The 17,007-nt window shown below is 30.5% G+C and overlaps 1 protein-coding gene across 2 annotated transcripts; it reads right to left on the bottom strand.

Moving 5' to 3' along the window:
- Positions 1–623: 623 nt before the first annotated feature.
- On the bottom strand, positions 624–16,390 carry LOC134712493 (mannose-6-phosphate isomerase-like). 2 transcript variants are annotated; one of them, XM_063574094.1, is made up of 8 exons: positions 16,255–16,390; positions 15,298–15,425; positions 12,766–12,966; positions 12,135–12,276; positions 11,324–11,509; positions 10,091–10,264; positions 9,595–9,812; positions 624–6,231 (listed from the first exon to the last, which is right to left on the bottom strand). In XM_063574094.1, exons 1-8 carry the CDS (start codon positions 16,271–16,273, stop codon positions 6,016–6,018), a joined length of 1,284 nt encoding a protein of 427 aa, XP_063430164.1. In that variant the 5' UTR covers positions 16,274–16,390; the 3' UTR covers positions 624–6,015. The 2 variants fall into 2 exon arrangements, with proteins under 2 accessions (XP_063430164.1, XP_063430165.1); XM_063574095.1 differs by lacking the exon at positions 16,255–16,390 and adding an exon at positions 15,885–15,902.
- Between the last annotated feature and the right edge of the window lie 617 nt (positions 16,391–17,007).

The raw sequence follows: 17,007 nt of genomic DNA, 5'->3' as shown, positions 1-17,007 counted from the left end.
TAAAATTACGTCATCTAAGGGTTATGAACCCTTAAGAAGTTACTTTACTTAATGTTAGTCCAGAGCGCTAAAACAGATTTATATGTTTCACTTTGCATCTTTTGTCGAGATATATAATATTCTTAGATATTTTCTTTTGTTTATGTACTGGTTCCCACATAAAGACATTATTTGGAGGAATGTTACCAGTAAAGATACATATAGTAGCGGTGTAAATTAATTTCTGAGGAATACTTAAAGTGAATGGAAGGGTAATACAGATCTTCAGAACTGGTTTTAACTTTTAGAAGTTCAAGGCATATAAATGTTGAAAATATGCAGCACAGCACTATGTTTAGACCTTTGAATAAAATAGAAGTGTAACTTGGTACAGGCATTTTCTAATATAGAAAATGGTGGATTGAACCTGGTTTATCAGCTTTTCATTCTAGGATATAATTTTTTTACAAAACTTTATGGTAAAAGTGTTACAGTTTAAGCAGTAATGGAATCAATAACTCTTCACTCTCTTCAAGCTGCTAAATAATTATGAAGCTAAGAAAAGTGTAAAAGACATTTGATTGGATAAGGTAAAAGTTATCACTACTCTTACTCTGAGAGATGGATATAATAATAATAAAACAATATTTTAACATTTAATTGATACTATTTTGCAAATCTAGATGTGAAATATTTCAAATCAAATAACAATCTTTTTACCAGTATCTTTTTAATCTAACCTCTATTTGGAACAAATACAGATATATGTTGTGTTCACAAAAATAAAATGTACAAAGTTCCGATAAAATGCAATATTGGCATGACTTTTTGAAGGTTTAGGCAACTAGGAATTGCAGGTTTGTCATGAAAAAAAATACATCTACTTATTATCATATATTGAGAGAAAAGTTATTCTAAAAACGTGTTCTCTGAAAATAGGGAACATGGTACAAAACATAATTACAAAGTTCAAGATCAAATATCTTATCATTCCTTAATACAAAAGCTGAGGAATACCTACAAAAAATTCCATGTTCAGTTGGTATCATATAAATTCTAAATATAATCGCACTAAAAGCGTCTGCCCAGCAAATCTGAAGTTCCCTTTCACAGTAGTACATAACTTTATAAAGACAAAAATGTACATTTTCATGGTTAAAACACTTAAAGTGATCAAGTTCACTGGCACAAATTTTATAAGATGTGTTTGCATAATTTCATTTATGTTTAGCCTTACATTGTAAGGTGGTTGACATTATTTTTCTAATAAAACACTTTTATATATCTTTTGAAAGACAAATATACTTAATCTGCATCACTTAATCTGCATCACTTAATCACATAAAAAATTTCTTATAATTGTAATTTTAATATGTTTATCCATATGTTCATAGTACATTGTAATTAAAAAGTTTGAGCAATAAATGTTTGGAAACTGAAGAAATCACAAAATAAAGTTTCCTTACAAAAAAATTAACAAAAAGAAGTAAGTAATTATTTTTTCCATCTTCTTTTATAAATTTTTTAGATTAATACCTTTTCCTATGTTCAAATATACAAATACTTGACACCTTAAAAGAAATATCATGAGAAAAAAAAACGTAAAGGAGTATATTCGATAAGGTCTTAAAATGGCCTCCTTTTTTAGCGTTAATTTCATACTCGAATTTATTTACCAACATCACGATAAATTATAGCTAATGCATTGACAAGATACTATATAAGCCATGTTGTTGAAAATTTTACGTTTCTGCGTTTGATTATGACGTCACAAGTTGTACTCATTTTGATTTTTCACGAAAAAATCAATGAAAATGGGTAAATTTCCAAAGATTATTTGACAGGAAACATAGAGCGCATACGTTGACAGCAAAGATCTTTGAAAATAATGTTTGTGAAGACATTGAACAATTCTTATTTGAATATTAAGCTTGTCGATGCCTGCGCTCTATATTTCCTGGTCCTTTATTTGGTTGAAATCCAGCTGATTTTGTCAAGTTTCACCAAAATCCCTTATCTTGACCTTCTTGGGATGTAAAAATCAACGTGTTAGAATTAAACTTTGACAAAAACAGCTCTGTTTAACTTTCTCACATGTCTTTGAGGCAATTTAAAACAATAATTGTCTTGTAACCATGAACTTTATAAATGGGGCCAAATATGGCACTTACTGAACTTACTCCTTTTAATGTAGCTTGCTCAGATTGAAATTTTCCTGAATACTGTTTTGAGAAATTCATCTATAATTGTAACATCAATAATAGATTAATTGAACATGATTATGGCACTGATTGTGTAGGTAAAACATACTGCATTTCATTTTTTTTTTAAATATATTCATATTTAGTCTTATTCATTGAAAAAATACTGAAAAAATACATCTTATTCCTTAATCATTCTTCTCCAATGTTTTTTTGTTTTTTTTAAGACATACAAACGTTTTAATTTCTAAATATTTCCTGTGTACAATTACCTTAGTCGTCCAGGATCAGGCTAAGGGTCCCTGTTTACAAAAAGAAACCATCTATCCAGGGGAAATAGAAGGCAATAAAAAAAAAGTTATCCACTTTTAACCTTGGAATACATTTAGTGTAAAAAATATAATATCCATATAATGTTAGAAGCATCTAACAGTTCTACACTTAAATTTCAAAATAGTAAGTAAATAATTATAAGATACCCACATAAAAGATGTGCATTTACTACAATAACCATGATAGGCTAATACTTTTTTTATCATTTGTTTTTGACACAATTATTATTCTAATACTATAAACCATAAAAAATGTACTTTGACTCAAGCTGTATAAAAAATGTCTAAATTTTCATTATTACAGACTCCAATTTTGTCTTATCAATGATATCAACGCCTTTCAAAAGAAGAACAAATTTTAGATTATATTTCAAGTTTTGTTTCCAGATTTTATAAATATCTTGTGGTGTTTTAGGCGTTTTATTAAATTTTATTGAATTCCTAATTTTCCATAGTGTCCATTTAAAATATATGATTATTATGTTTAAAAAATTATCATATTTTAGTTGTTCTGTGTTTATACCCAATAGAACCTCCTTTTCACCAAAAGGATTACTTATTCCTATTTTTGACTTAATAAGTATTTTTTGGAGCTTTTTTAAAATTAACTGTGATGTACTACAACTGAAAAATAAGTGTTGCAGGGTTTCTATATTATTGTCATTTTGACAAATGTGGCATTTTCCATCTGATATCTTCATATTTTTTAATCTTTCTTCAGTATATAAAATATTGTGCAAGGATTTCCATTGAAATTCTTTTACTTTATTTTCAATTTTCAAAAATTTTAGTCCCGACCACATATTTTTCCAAGGTAAATTTGTCCATATATTTCCTCCCACTTAATTTGACATTTTAGAGATACATCTTTATTTAAAACCGTACGAATATAATTGAGTTTTAACTTTGATGTTTAATTTACAGATCAATTCATTAGGGTGTAATTCAAAAGTTAAAGTTGAATCATTACATCTATAACAGCTATATATCATGCATGAAGATCATCTAAATTAGGATTTACACAACTAAGTGCATAGTATGAATAAAACTATTGATTATTTATCATACTGTTATAAAGTTGTAACATTCCATTTGTTGGTATCTTTCTTAAACAAAAAGAAAAGTTTAGGATCACCCAAACTGGAAAAAAATTTGATTGTATTTTCAGTGAAAAGTCTGATTAACACTACCGAAGAATTAAGACAGAGGTTAGCTGATTTACTGATAATGATTCTTACCAGACTTCATTTTACTAAGAAGTAATAAAACTTGAAACAACAAATTAGAAGCCTTAAAGTAAAGTCCCATGGTAAACAAAAAATTAACTCATAAGATGTGCAACTACTCATAATACAACCTAATATAAGCTCATTATCTGTAGGAAAAACTTACAAATGTAGACAAAACTTATTTCATATGAAACTTTGGTAGTCCCCTTCTGTAAAAAGTAAGTAATATGTAAACCATAACAAACATCACCCTAGAAAAATTTTTAAAGATGAAACTTAAACAAGTAATATTTTAAGTTTAAAAATATTTTATATTTTAAAGCTTTTGCAATACTCTTATCATAAAAAGGAACATATTCTAATTTTATGACAAATAGAAAATCAAATAGAAAATCAAACTTAATCACTCAATTAATTAGGCTGATAAGGAATATCAAACATATCTCATATTAACTCAAAATTTAAGATTTAATCTGAGAAAATCAAAGAGTATTTTACATATAGATTAAAAAAAATTACATAAAATGCACCAAAGCTGCCAATATTACTTAGTTACATGGATGTGGCAATCTTAAATATAAACAAAGTTCAAATCACAAGATATTGAACAAATGACATATGAACAACCTGACAAAAATGTCAAATAAAACAGAAAATACATTATACAATCCTTTAAATGTCCAAACAATCCATGCAAACATTTTAAATTGTTGTTAATAAAACATGTTACTCACACCTATGGCAGTGTTCTGCCCAGGCCAAATTTTGCATTTATCACACATTTTTTCAAAATTGTTTAAAAAAATACAATTTTGTGTTAAAATTTCCAAAATGTATGGAGCAACAGGCTAGCAAGCATACGTTTATGAGTTGAGTGTCTGCTTCAGAGGTGTAAAATATGATAAATTTTAACTTAAAACAAATATTAAAATCACTTGTCAAAGTGATATTTCTCCTGATAATTTAATATATATATTAAACATTATCGCATCTACATGATTGAAAACCAATCACCCAATTGGAACGTTAAAACCAAATCTAAAAAAAGTTTTCAATACACTGAGAAATTCATCTTATCGCTATTTAGTTCAATCCGAGAAAAACAGCCATTTACACAACTTCCTGTTTGGGTCATGCAGCCGAAAATAGAGGTCATCAGTAGTGAGCTGAGGGAGGAAATACTTTAGAAAGCGACCATTTGATAGAGAGATATCATGAATGGTGCATTGTTTAAACAGGGTCACAGATTGCTTCAATTGGATGAAAAAGTTGTGTAATTTTAGAACTTATCCAGAATGGAATAAATAGCGATTAGGTGTATAGGATCAATTTATAAAAAGTCTTAAAAGAAAGTCTTTCACCAAAAAGTCCTAGCACTGATCCAGATAATATGCATTGTAATATTGTCCCTAAAATGAAAACGAAAAAAAATGTACAGTAAATAAATATCCTATTTGGGATATTATTCCCCCAATAATATTATTATATCACATTTCAATGATTACTTCCAACCTGTTTGCTGCTGAGAAATAAAATCACCCACTGACTGGATTTTCAATAAAATAAATGATTCAATGAGTGATATTCACCAATCAATTGCAAACCTGGGCAAAACACTGATAAGAGAATCAAATGATCCAAAGTTTCCCATGAAAATGTAGTTTTCTCCAGATTGAAATTGGTTTCAGCATGAATAATATAATTGTAGGGTCTTGGACGTTACATCACATAAAATAACAATTCAATCAATCCCATTATATAAGATATAAGACTGAGGTACAATTTGTAACTTAAAAGAATGGCTACAAATCAAGTGTCAACTTTCCATATTTTAACATGGGGAACAGGGTGAGATTTTTAATTGAATCTTTGTCACATTGTTTTCCATATCTGATCAAATTTTTGCAGTTTAATGATCGATGTGTTTTGTCTGAATTTCCCATGGAACCTGATTCAAATCACTGGTTCCTCAGCTAAAGCAACATGTCTGGTAGTTTGGGGGCTGTAAATCATATAATCATATAATCCAACAGTTATTCATAAACAATTTGTCATTTTATTTTTAAATTAACGTTTGAGAGAAAATAGATTTTCATTTCAAGAGGCCTTACTTCAAAGGAATATTTTTTAAATTCTTAAAAATATATTGAAAGACTCCCAGTCAGGCCACTGAATCTGGAAAGCTGACACCTATGCTTTTATCAAAACTAACAAAAAATAAGCCCAAAATAATCATATAAAGCCCTCTATTGTTAAAATTCCCTGAAATATTGGTTAAAGACCAGCTAATGCTCTGAATATCAACATTCCTTGTGAGTGTATATCTAGATTTACTGTCTCATTAGCAGATATAAACAGGGTAGATCCTGCCCGGACACCAAGAGGTGAGCTTAATGTAGAATTAGTGGCAATGCCTTCACCACTCTGTACTATAACAATACTAGCACTGTCTAAAGGTCGCAGGGTTGCTTTAGTACATCCACTTGATACCTGCAATAACAAAGTCTTGTAAACATTTGAACAATGAAACCATAAAAGAGCAAAGCTTCCAAATAATACCATTGATTGTTGGTTGCTTAACCAAATAATACAAGCCTGTACTCATATTTATATACAATTTACTGACATTCTAAATCAAAGTGATGGATATCACTCATGGAAAGATTAGAACAGTAGTTTGCATTATTTCATATTAAGATATGGTGTTGAAAAATGAACATTTATAAAGCATTATTGCATTTACAGCAAGTCTTTAGAAGGAAACTTGCTTTTCCAGTATGAGGATAAAATGAGCTCAAATTAAATAATATGGGTCTCTAAATTTGCACAATTTCATTTAAACTGCAGTTTATATCTAATCGAAATTATGTTGCCGTTTCTGAACATGTTTCAAAAAAAAAAAAATGCAAAAATTCTTCTAGTAAATGCTACCAACTATCCTTGTAAGACATAAATTTAGACCAGCAGATAAAAGCTTTAAAGTGCCAACAAAAATAATCTAAAAATGTTGTTGAAGGGCATTTTGTAAGTTGAAACAGAGGTTATATGGCATTGAAGATTAAAATTTTAAGAGTGTCTTTTGATCAAATTTTAAAGTATTTTTCAACACAGGGCATTTTCAATTTTATTTTTCAACGTAAACCAATCAAAAAAAACTTATTTTATTGAAATGTGGATTCTTTCTTGATTGCAAAAATCTATATTTATTTCTAATAAAAATTCAAATGACTAAAATAGACATAATGATTGATGGGAAATAAACTAATAAACAATGGTTTGTTATAATTAAAAGTTTTAAAATTTTAAAACTGTTTCAAGCTTATTCCTGATAAAAAAAAGTGCACTAATCTAAATTGTTAATTAATTACAGATGATTATTGGAAATTTATCAAGTACATTATAGGCCATACTTGAATACCTTTTATATATTCATATTTATATTCATATTTCATTTTTTTAAGATCTTGTTAATCCATTAATCATTTATCTTTCAGATATAATTTACAGAATCACTTTATGTAATGTAGATCAAAAGTAATTTGCAATAAATAAATCTATCATCCTTACATCAAACATCTAATATACACATCAGTGTATTTAATTATGAGGTCAAATACTTGTGTATTAAGAATTAGATGCATATAGGAGTGGTCTGTATAATTATGTAAGACTGAGGTTGATAGGTAATGTGGTCAGTTTGATTAGCAGTTTAGAAGGTGGGGAATTGTAATTAAAGGTCCACCTTGTCTCTGATTGTTTAGATTGTTTGATAATGACAGTTGTCAATCATACTAGTTGAATCAATACCCACTTACCTAATCTAAATTTTATTAAAAAAACCTGCACATCAACACACCTTAATGACATACATTCTTGAATGAACTGCTCTAATAATATATCCATTTTTTTCAGTTTATATGTGTATTATGTGCACATACATGAGACCCATAGGGAACTATATTTTAGTGTGAATACATTTAGTAACAGTAGCTAACCTGTCCTGTTGTTAGGGAGGGTGGTGCCTAAGTAAAGATTTAGAACAAGTTCTAATCTTTCCAAAAAAAACCAGACATTTCAACCTAATTTTCAACAAACTTCTGGTGGTGGTCAACAATAATATCAACTATTGTTAATATATCCTTCAAGGCATTCAAAAGTTCTAAGTTGGACCACCATCATAGTAAAATATAGTAATAAGTGATGATTATAATTTGGAATAATTGACAATCCATGAAATTAATCTTTTTTTAATATGGACACCATTTTTGCCTCCCTGTAAAACATACCTGCCAACTTTTGAAAATGCCCATGGGGGTTTTAGCGTGACAACAATTTCAAAGGTTACAATTCTTTGTGACGACTTTTTTGCGTGTGCGGTTTTGTAGTCTACAAAAACTGTCATATTTGTAAGATGAGCTTACATGCCTTTTTCTTAAGTTTATTTGCATGATTCTAGTTATTATATCAGCAGAACATATGAACATGTAGCTGTAAGACCAGGAATTATTTTCATGTGTAACTAAGGATACTAAATAGTTGTTGACTTTTCCAATTTAAAATTATACACAAAGAAAGACCTTTATCAGGTTAGGGACAACACCTAGGGACCCCCTCCCCCCCTCAATGTTAGGACATTAAACACCACTTTCTTAAGTACAAATGAGCACACATTCATATTATTTGAAGAAACTTTTCTTAAAGAACTATACATCTTATGATCTATCTGGTATTATATGGTCAACACATGTCCAAGAATTTTGATATGTTCTTGGCCTTATATCTTCTTTATTATTCAAAATAATAGGACTCTTCATTTAGAAAAGCTGTTCCAAATATAATATCAGAATTTCCCATTTTTAAGTTAATAAATCTACATTTTTCTATTTTATTTTTTACAAGAGTGACCCTTGACTAAGGGTAGTCCCTCATTTAAGGGATTCCTCATGTTGATGGGGGAGGGGGGTCCATGTGAAAAATAATGAATAGTACATTATACTTTAAATGATTAAATACATAAATAAAATTATGTTACAGCAAGTGTAAATGTAATGTCAATAAATTAGTGAATAAACTACTATTTATTATCTTCATGGTAGTACTGCATCATTGAAGTTTGTCAATCAGCCATGCTTTTATTCTTATTCTGTGTAAGAACCTCCTTGCAGTTGAAAAATCATTTGCCATGTTCACGTTTTTACAATTCTGACCAACAAACAGGGGAATACAACACAAGTTTAATATCTAGCATGTTAAAATAATCTTGAGAGAAAACGTTTTTGATTGGCTGATTAATTTGATCATGAGAAACACGCAATTTGATTGGCTGAACACGATTTTCCTCCATTGGACACAGTTCAAAATTGGGAACAACAATATTTTTCGTGTAGATTTTCACCAAATCGTGTTCGTGTAGTACACGCCTAAATCGTGAAAGTTGGCAGGTATGGTAAAAGAAAGACTTTGAAAACAACATTTGTTCATTTTGTAACAATGGGCAAAACCTACAATTCTAATCAGAAAACCAATGGCATGTCTTACATGTCTTATAGCAATACAACTTACCAAAAAAAAAAAATTAACAGACAGGAACAATGTTTGAATCAAAGAATCTCAACCAAGGTAATTTTTTCCTTCAATCTGTTAATACCTTTGTGATGGACAACATCAATCATGTGTCTTGACCATAACTAGCCATGTGATCATTTAAAAAAGAAATAATGTTCTATGAAAGGTTATCAAAAGGACTAAGAAAAATTTAGCTTTGTTTAGGAGAATTTAAACTGGTATAATTCTTATTTTCTTTGGTACAAATTTAACTCCATTATAAAATACTTCTAGATAACAGGAGTTTACCTCTATAACATTGACTGCAAAATCATATATAGGTGGTGTAAAGTGGATCTCCTCTATTCCTGGTTGGGAATTATCTACTTTTGATGGTTTTAGTTTTGTTCTGGATATTTGACGGCCAGTATAATCTAACATTTCACACAGTGTATGAACATCTCTAAACTTTGGTGTAAGTCCTGCTCTCACTACATTATCAGAACATGCCATACATTCCATACAATCTGTAAATGAAAAATAAATAATTCTTAAAAGAAGAACTTTTAGTTAGCAAGCTTAAAATAATAACCAATCACCATCAATGTAATAGGGAAAAACTTAGAGTGACAGATTATTTTATATTTTGAAATAGATTCTACCATTGCATAGTGTGTGATACCATGTTTCTACACACATGTCAGAACGCAAGGTTTGCTGATTGATGTAGTGCAGGTACCACATATGACTTATTTTAATTAAAAGTTAAAACAATCAGTAAATGTTATACAAAGTCTTTCATTACCTCCTGATAAATAAGCATGAGGATAATCAGCCTCAAGAAAGATGGCTTCTCCTGGCTTCAGAGTTATAATGTTGAGGAAGTAAATAGCAAAAATACCAACATCTCCAGGAAATTCTGTATTTAGTTTCTGTAACATATCTGGTATCAAAATACTTGCATCCTTGCCCTCTGTGTCTACAAAAAAAGAATCAATTGAATTTCTCACCCATATTTCCCCAAAATATTGAACATAGAAGGACAATTTCCTTTCCTTCCAAAGAGAGTGAGATAGGATCTAAAAAGTGCAAGTGAAAACTGAAGGCATTGATTCCATTAATTTTGTAGAGGAAACTAAAACTTAACATTGCATTGTATTAGACATTAGAAGGCAATACTATGAATTTGAAATGAAACAGTAAATTCAACTACAATAATGAATAAAGGAAGATAACTCTTGTCTGATATATCTCAGAAATGCTCATAGCTAGAATGTACTCAATGCACTAGGTTTTGTCACGTGTATATCAAAAGTAATAATAAAATCTGGGAATTGATAATTATTAATAGACCTGACACATTAGGGTTATGATAGTAAGACTGCAATCTTTAATTTAAAACCCAAAGCAATGTAATCCTGCTTCAAATCTATAGGACTGTCCCAAGTAAACAGCTCTCTTACTGATTGTTTTTTTGTTTTTATCCTGAAATATTCCTGATTGCCTACCATGTCAGACAAATTTCAGTTCAGTCAGACAAGTAGTGTCAATTGTTTGACGAAATATGAGACAATTTTTACCAATTTTTCTACATAATATTTATGTGCCAGATATTTCTCAAATATTTTTCAGGGAAATTTTTATTGCCTGACCAGATGTTAGTAAATTGATTATTGAATATTGTGCTATTTAATTTGCTTCAGTTGTTATTGTTTTCTCATGGTAGAAAGATGTGTGTTGGAGTAATTAAATAAAAGATGCCTGAACATAATTCACTTCTGACATATATACAAATGGACAAAATAGTATATATGCACTCTTCCAAGATTTAACTTGACTTAATCCACTTCGTCCCAAGGGGGACATAGGGCGACTACAGTTCCAAGATTTAAAGAGGACACAAAAAACGTTTAAGCTTTATTATGTGCCGTCATTGAAAACTTTAAAAATCTTCGAGTCTATGCGGTAAGAAAAGATCTCTCATATTCTTGGTAATTCAACTAAAGTATTTTTTTAACATGCTATTATATGATCTTACTGAATTGTTCAACAAGCATAAATAACTTCTTTAATTCCCTCTTTACAATATCTGTTCCTTGTTGCATTAGTCCTGTAAAGCAGTATTTCATAGCTTCTCTGTGTAGTGGCATGTCATTAGTTTTACTTGCTGTTATTAACTTAATGGCATTCTTACTACCAACTGCTGTTCTAAATGGTTCTATTTCTACAAATAAATGTAACTGTTATTAGCAATTGCCATGATTGTAAAGGACAGTTCAATAAATACAACTTCAGGAATACTGTACTGTCTGAATACTTACTTACACCAAACTTTTACTGTTGGCTGTTGCTTATTAAATTACCCAATTGCAAAATTTAAGTATGATGTTAGTGTGTTGGCCAGAACTCTTCTATGTTTGTGCAGCACTTTCAAAAGGTTAACTTTGGGTTTTCACGTCTTATTTTAATGCTTTTTTTCTATAGACATGATAGATATGGACACAGATAGATATATACAATATCTAGATAGTTTACTAGAAATTGAAAGTCATATCCAGCAGATAACCATTATTGAAAGCAAAATATTTCTGTACCACCTTATGTTAAAGAGATATCAGCAATAATTTATCTTGATCTGAAAATTGCAATTGTAAAGTAATGCAACGCTGAAAATCAGACTTGACCAATATTTTGAAGTCAATAACATTCCATTTGAATTTCAATCCTTTTAGTTCAACATATAACAATTGTTAATTTGATGCACTGTTATTTATCAAAGATGTCTAACTGAAAGCATAAAAATATTTCCTCTGAAGCACATGACCCTAAAATCTTCAATTGATGCTCACTTGTTAAAAAGTCTGCCACTTCTTGAATTGGTCTGAATCCACACATTGCTTTAAATGGGGTCAAAGCAATGGCCATTTCTGGTTTATGATTAGGATCTTTGTAGATGTCTGGTCTCTCTTTGTGTAGCTTTTCAGAATGAACCTGTGTGGATTAACAAAAATTATTATACAAGATAACTTTTCGGAATGAATCTGTATGGATTAACAAAATTATTGTTCAAACTTTTCTAAATGAACCCGAATTGATTAACTAAATCATTATAAGAGATAACTCTTCTGCTTGAACATGTGCGCATTTACAACATCAATTAAACAAAATAAAAATACAGAATGAACTTGTATATATTAACAATATTATAATACCAGATAAGTTTTCTAAATAAACCAATTTGGACCACTATGTTGCAGAAAGAGTGATACAGAAGAATGGATATACACACACATACATCTTTTTTTTTCATTATTTATTTGTTCAATTTTTCAATAAATAAATACATAACCTAATGAACTACAGAATTTGCAGAAGTGTCATTGACTTAAAGTGCTTTTATTTTGTTGTCATAAAAATAAAAAGAGGCTGTAAGATATTTTATAAAATTAGTATTTATCAGTAAAATAAAGGTCAGCTTACCTTATTTGGATGTGCCTGTATCGACAAGGAGTTATTGACAGACAACACCTTGAATAAGAATGGAAGGCGCCCATTAAAATACTCTCTGACCTGTGAACCCAAACAATCTGCATTCTGTTTTATCCAATCCTTTAACTTTCCTTTACACTGACCATCTTTGTATATCTCTGAAGGTCCATTGGGATGGGTTCCCATCCATAACTGTCAAGAATTAAGTTATTGTATTTATTAATAATGATTTTTTAAGTAAAATTATAACAACTCACTATCGCTATGACAAAATATACTTCTTCAAAAGAAAATGAAAAAGATTTATGTTTTAAATATCTATATTTATCAGGGGTTTATCATGCTAAGATGTAAATGATGTACATGTACCATGCAAATCTATTTTTTATAATTCATGGGCATGTATTGGGAATAATATGTATGTTATGAATTGTTGGAATCATCATTAACAATCTTTTAATCTTGAGGGTTTGTTGATTTTCTTTCTTACTTTCTATTTTCCTTTTCTTTTGATCTATAATATGACCAGTGGAACTTGTTTGTTTGTTCATTTAATTTTCTTAAAGAGGCTGTGGATTTATTTTATTTTTTGTGACACAGGCAGAAAGTTCTTTATCAATGAAATTTTTTTTCAGACATGGAATTTTTATCCTGATTTTATCATGATTAATTGTTGTTTCCAGGTTTCAGGACATGAACAAATAAGTTATAAATCTATAGACTGTAACTGCATTAAATCAATATTGAATGAAACTGCTGGTTAAAAAAATAATTCTCAGTATTAATAGTATCTGATCACACACTGATGGAATCAAAATCACCTTTAAACACATGTTTGTACAGATCGGGTGGTCAGCTTTGTGTGTATTATGTACCGATTATCAGGCTATATTTGCGTGTTTCGGAAGTGTTTTCTTTGTTTCACCAGAACACAAAAGATGACTTGATAAGTTCGGGTCAAAGTTATTAACGTCGGTTCAAACATTATGACGTCGCTGATATGTCCGGGGTCAAAGTTATTAAGGCCGGGTCAACGTATTTGATGTCAAAAGACATGATACGGAATTATATTAAGAGCTGAACAGAGTGATATAGACAGTGTGACGACCGAAATATGAAGAGTTTTGGCAAGATGCATACATAGACAATAATAGTGCATTGACTTGACATATCAAAGATATAAGGATGAGGCTTAGAAATGGGGAAAGGCGAGGCTGTGCCGAGCATTGTCCCCGTTTCGGGTCGAATCCTTATATCGTTGATATGTCAAGTCAATGCACTATTATTGTCTTTATACTGCAATCTAAAAAAACATTTTCTATTGTTGTTTAGTGTGTTAATATTATTTATTTGATATAAATATTTGGAAAAATCCCCTTTTAAAAAAGCCTCATATCTTACAGGCGGAGAAATATACAACACTACAACACTATGAAATGTACATCATTACCTGTTGAAAACCGCAAGCAATGGTGAACGAATTAGTTTGTTTACAGACTAAAATATTAACAATTAACAGAAAACATAATGATTTATAAGTTGCAAACAAAAAATAATAATAAGTGAAATATATTTTCCCAAAAAATGTATAAAAAAAACAAGTTTGAGTCGTTAAAACGCTTCGTTGTTTACATTGGAAACCAGAACAGGTTGAAGAAGTTGTATGAATAATTAAATATAATTTCGACAAATTCTATTTAAATATTCATGAGAAAAAGTTATATCGGGTCAGTAACTGTAATATGACATAGAAATATACGGTCAACGCATTTTGACTGCTCAAATATGGCTCTCTCTTAACACGGGTCAGCCATTTATTGTCCCCTTCCGACGGACTATCATCGTTTCCTCAAGACCATACTCGCAAATGGTGTCAAGGGAGAGCCGAAAATTGAGTTCCTGAAATTTTCATCCCAAACGGGAATCGAACCAGGAACCTTTGTGCTAGTAGTCCGATGCACTAACCACTACACCACGGCTCTCGAGTGCAGTATAAATGTAGATACATGTGCACATAATAAATTTATGAACTATGAAATCTTCCTCATGAATTGAGGCATATTAATGTCAGTTTCACAGTTCTTACCTTTTTGTTTTTAATTATAACTTAATTAACCAGTATAATTTGTCTATAATACTGTTTAAATAAATAAAAAATGAAACATTGGGTTTGACATAAAAAATAAAAATTTTATGAGCAAACTTTTACTTATACTTTTCATCAGTTTTTACCCTAATCATGGTAATCATAAGGACTGTGTGTAAAAGGTAGAGAAGTCCAATGTTTGAAATCATCTTCATTCTATTTTTGAATACAAGTTAGATGCATGTTAAATCTCTCTATATACTAATCTTTATTGTTTAAACTGAATAACATTTGCCAATTGGTGTATTATTTGGAAGCTTTATTGCATCAATGGAATTGAGGAACAAAATAGTGACCCATTAAAATACAGCATCCCACCCATTCAATAAGTACTGGTATAGAAACTTCATTTGAATGTCATCAAACTTTAAGGTTACCTCTGCATATGGTTTATTTTCATCAATTTTCAAATTTTTATCAGCCGATGCAGCAAGCTGTGCTACAGCACTTGATGATCCATGTTTTCCCCATGCATAATTCTGTACAGAGCATCTAATTTCAAAAACTGAAAAAAAAGTTCAATACGTATACATGTATATCAATACAATTATTAAATAATGTTACAGTTAAAAGCATTCCTAGTCGTAAGGAATAGTTTGGTATCCAAACAGAGTTTTAACTAGAATGGAATAGGTACCAACTACTTTGAGGGGCTCGGTTGGTGAAAAATGCACCCTTTTTTTACCTGGAGATCTGATCAATATGCTGATCAATCTTGGGTTTGTCTGTTCCCTACAAGTGTCCTCACTGTCCTGTACTTCAGCATCCTCCACCATAATAACAGACTTTGCAGTGTCATAACAGTCCTTTTGTGTTGGCTTTGGGATTGTCCTTGTTAATAGTGTTGTAAATATGTTAGTGACACAAATCTATTAATGCCAAAAGGGAGTGTATAGGGATTCCCCTGTACCCTCGCATCTCTTGAGGGGTGCTCCAAATAACGGAGGAATTTACCAGTACATACATATAATAATTAATATTGCTTTTCATCCAGTTAGATGGCAACCATCACATTTGCCTGTGATAAAAAGGAGTGTTTATGATGGTTTTTTAGCACAACTACTTGAACTAGGGTAAACACAGATGTGTGTCCTTCATGTATACACGCATGTATACAGTCCTTCATGTATACACGCACGCGGATTTTGAGTGATTTCCTTACTCGATCTGAGTTTTATATCAAAATTGGAAAATCCTGTTCTTGTTGTGTCCTTGGTTTTCTAAATAAACGATTTCTTTGTCGTATCCACTCATTCTGGACTATGTATTGGTCGATTACAATCGACCAGATTCCAAATATAACCAGACATGTGTAGAAATACATTCATAAATACCTTTTTCAGTGTCTCCCATCGTGTCTAGTAAACGTCCGAAGAGGAAAACACTCTATTCGGGTGCTAGTTGACTTTATCGTAGCTCTGTGTTATACAGTCCTTTTTAGATATTTTCCCGCCAATTTATCTTTGAGCAGTCTATTTCTATGATCATCTTCTATTTTTGAACGATACAAATAGACTTTATAAAAGCAACAGGTCCGAGTACACAGTTATTTCGTAGTGCATTTCTTTTAGACAATAAATGTAAATAAAAAAAATCCCACCTGCGCTTTCTCAATAACATTTTTACAGTATGTTGTACTACTTTTGGGACAAATCATATCAAATTTATAGAAAACTTCATCAGCTCTAACTCAAAATATGGACAATTTTGTGTTAAGGGTGTCTTGAAATCTTTTGACAGCTTCCGAAGTGCTAATTTTTGACCTTTTTCAGCTGGACCTAATCACTACTTTACCTAAATATTTATGACCCAAATTTTTTTACAGTGTCATTTCACCCCCCAACTTGCTATATGAGGCATAAAACATGGAGAATTAAATTTGGAAGGGGTATAACAAAAATTGGCAAGTAACACACTGTCCACATTAAGGACTATATTTGTCGCGGACAACGAAAATCAAAGGACGATAACTGTGTACTCGGACCAACATGTTTTCCTTTTATTAAAATCTAATACACAAGCTCTAGACTAGCGAGCTTCTATAATACACACATACAAAAGTCGACTCATGACTGTCTGACTTTACA

The sequence above is a fragment of the Mytilus trossulus genome, chromosome 3 (assembly GCF_036588685.1).
Source record: "Mytilus trossulus isolate FHL-02 chromosome 3, PNRI_Mtr1.1.1.hap1, whole genome shotgun sequence".
Lineage (NCBI taxonomy): Eukaryota > Metazoa > Mollusca > Bivalvia > Mytilida > Mytilidae > Mytilus > Mytilus trossulus.
The sequence above is the reverse complement of the archived record's forward strand: the minus strand, read 5'-3'. Positions and strand labels throughout refer to the sequence as shown.

Coding starts and splice junctions, on each gene's coding strand:
- LOC134712493 (XM_063574094.1), bottom strand. Junction 12,277..12,765: donor TACAGGCACATCCAAATAAG/GTAAGCTGACCT, acceptor TAATCCACACAG/GTTCATTCTGAAAAGCTACA. Junction 9,813..10,090: donor TCATGCTTATTTATCAGGAG/GTAATGAAAGAC, acceptor TTTCATTTACAG/ATTGTATGGAATGTATGGCA.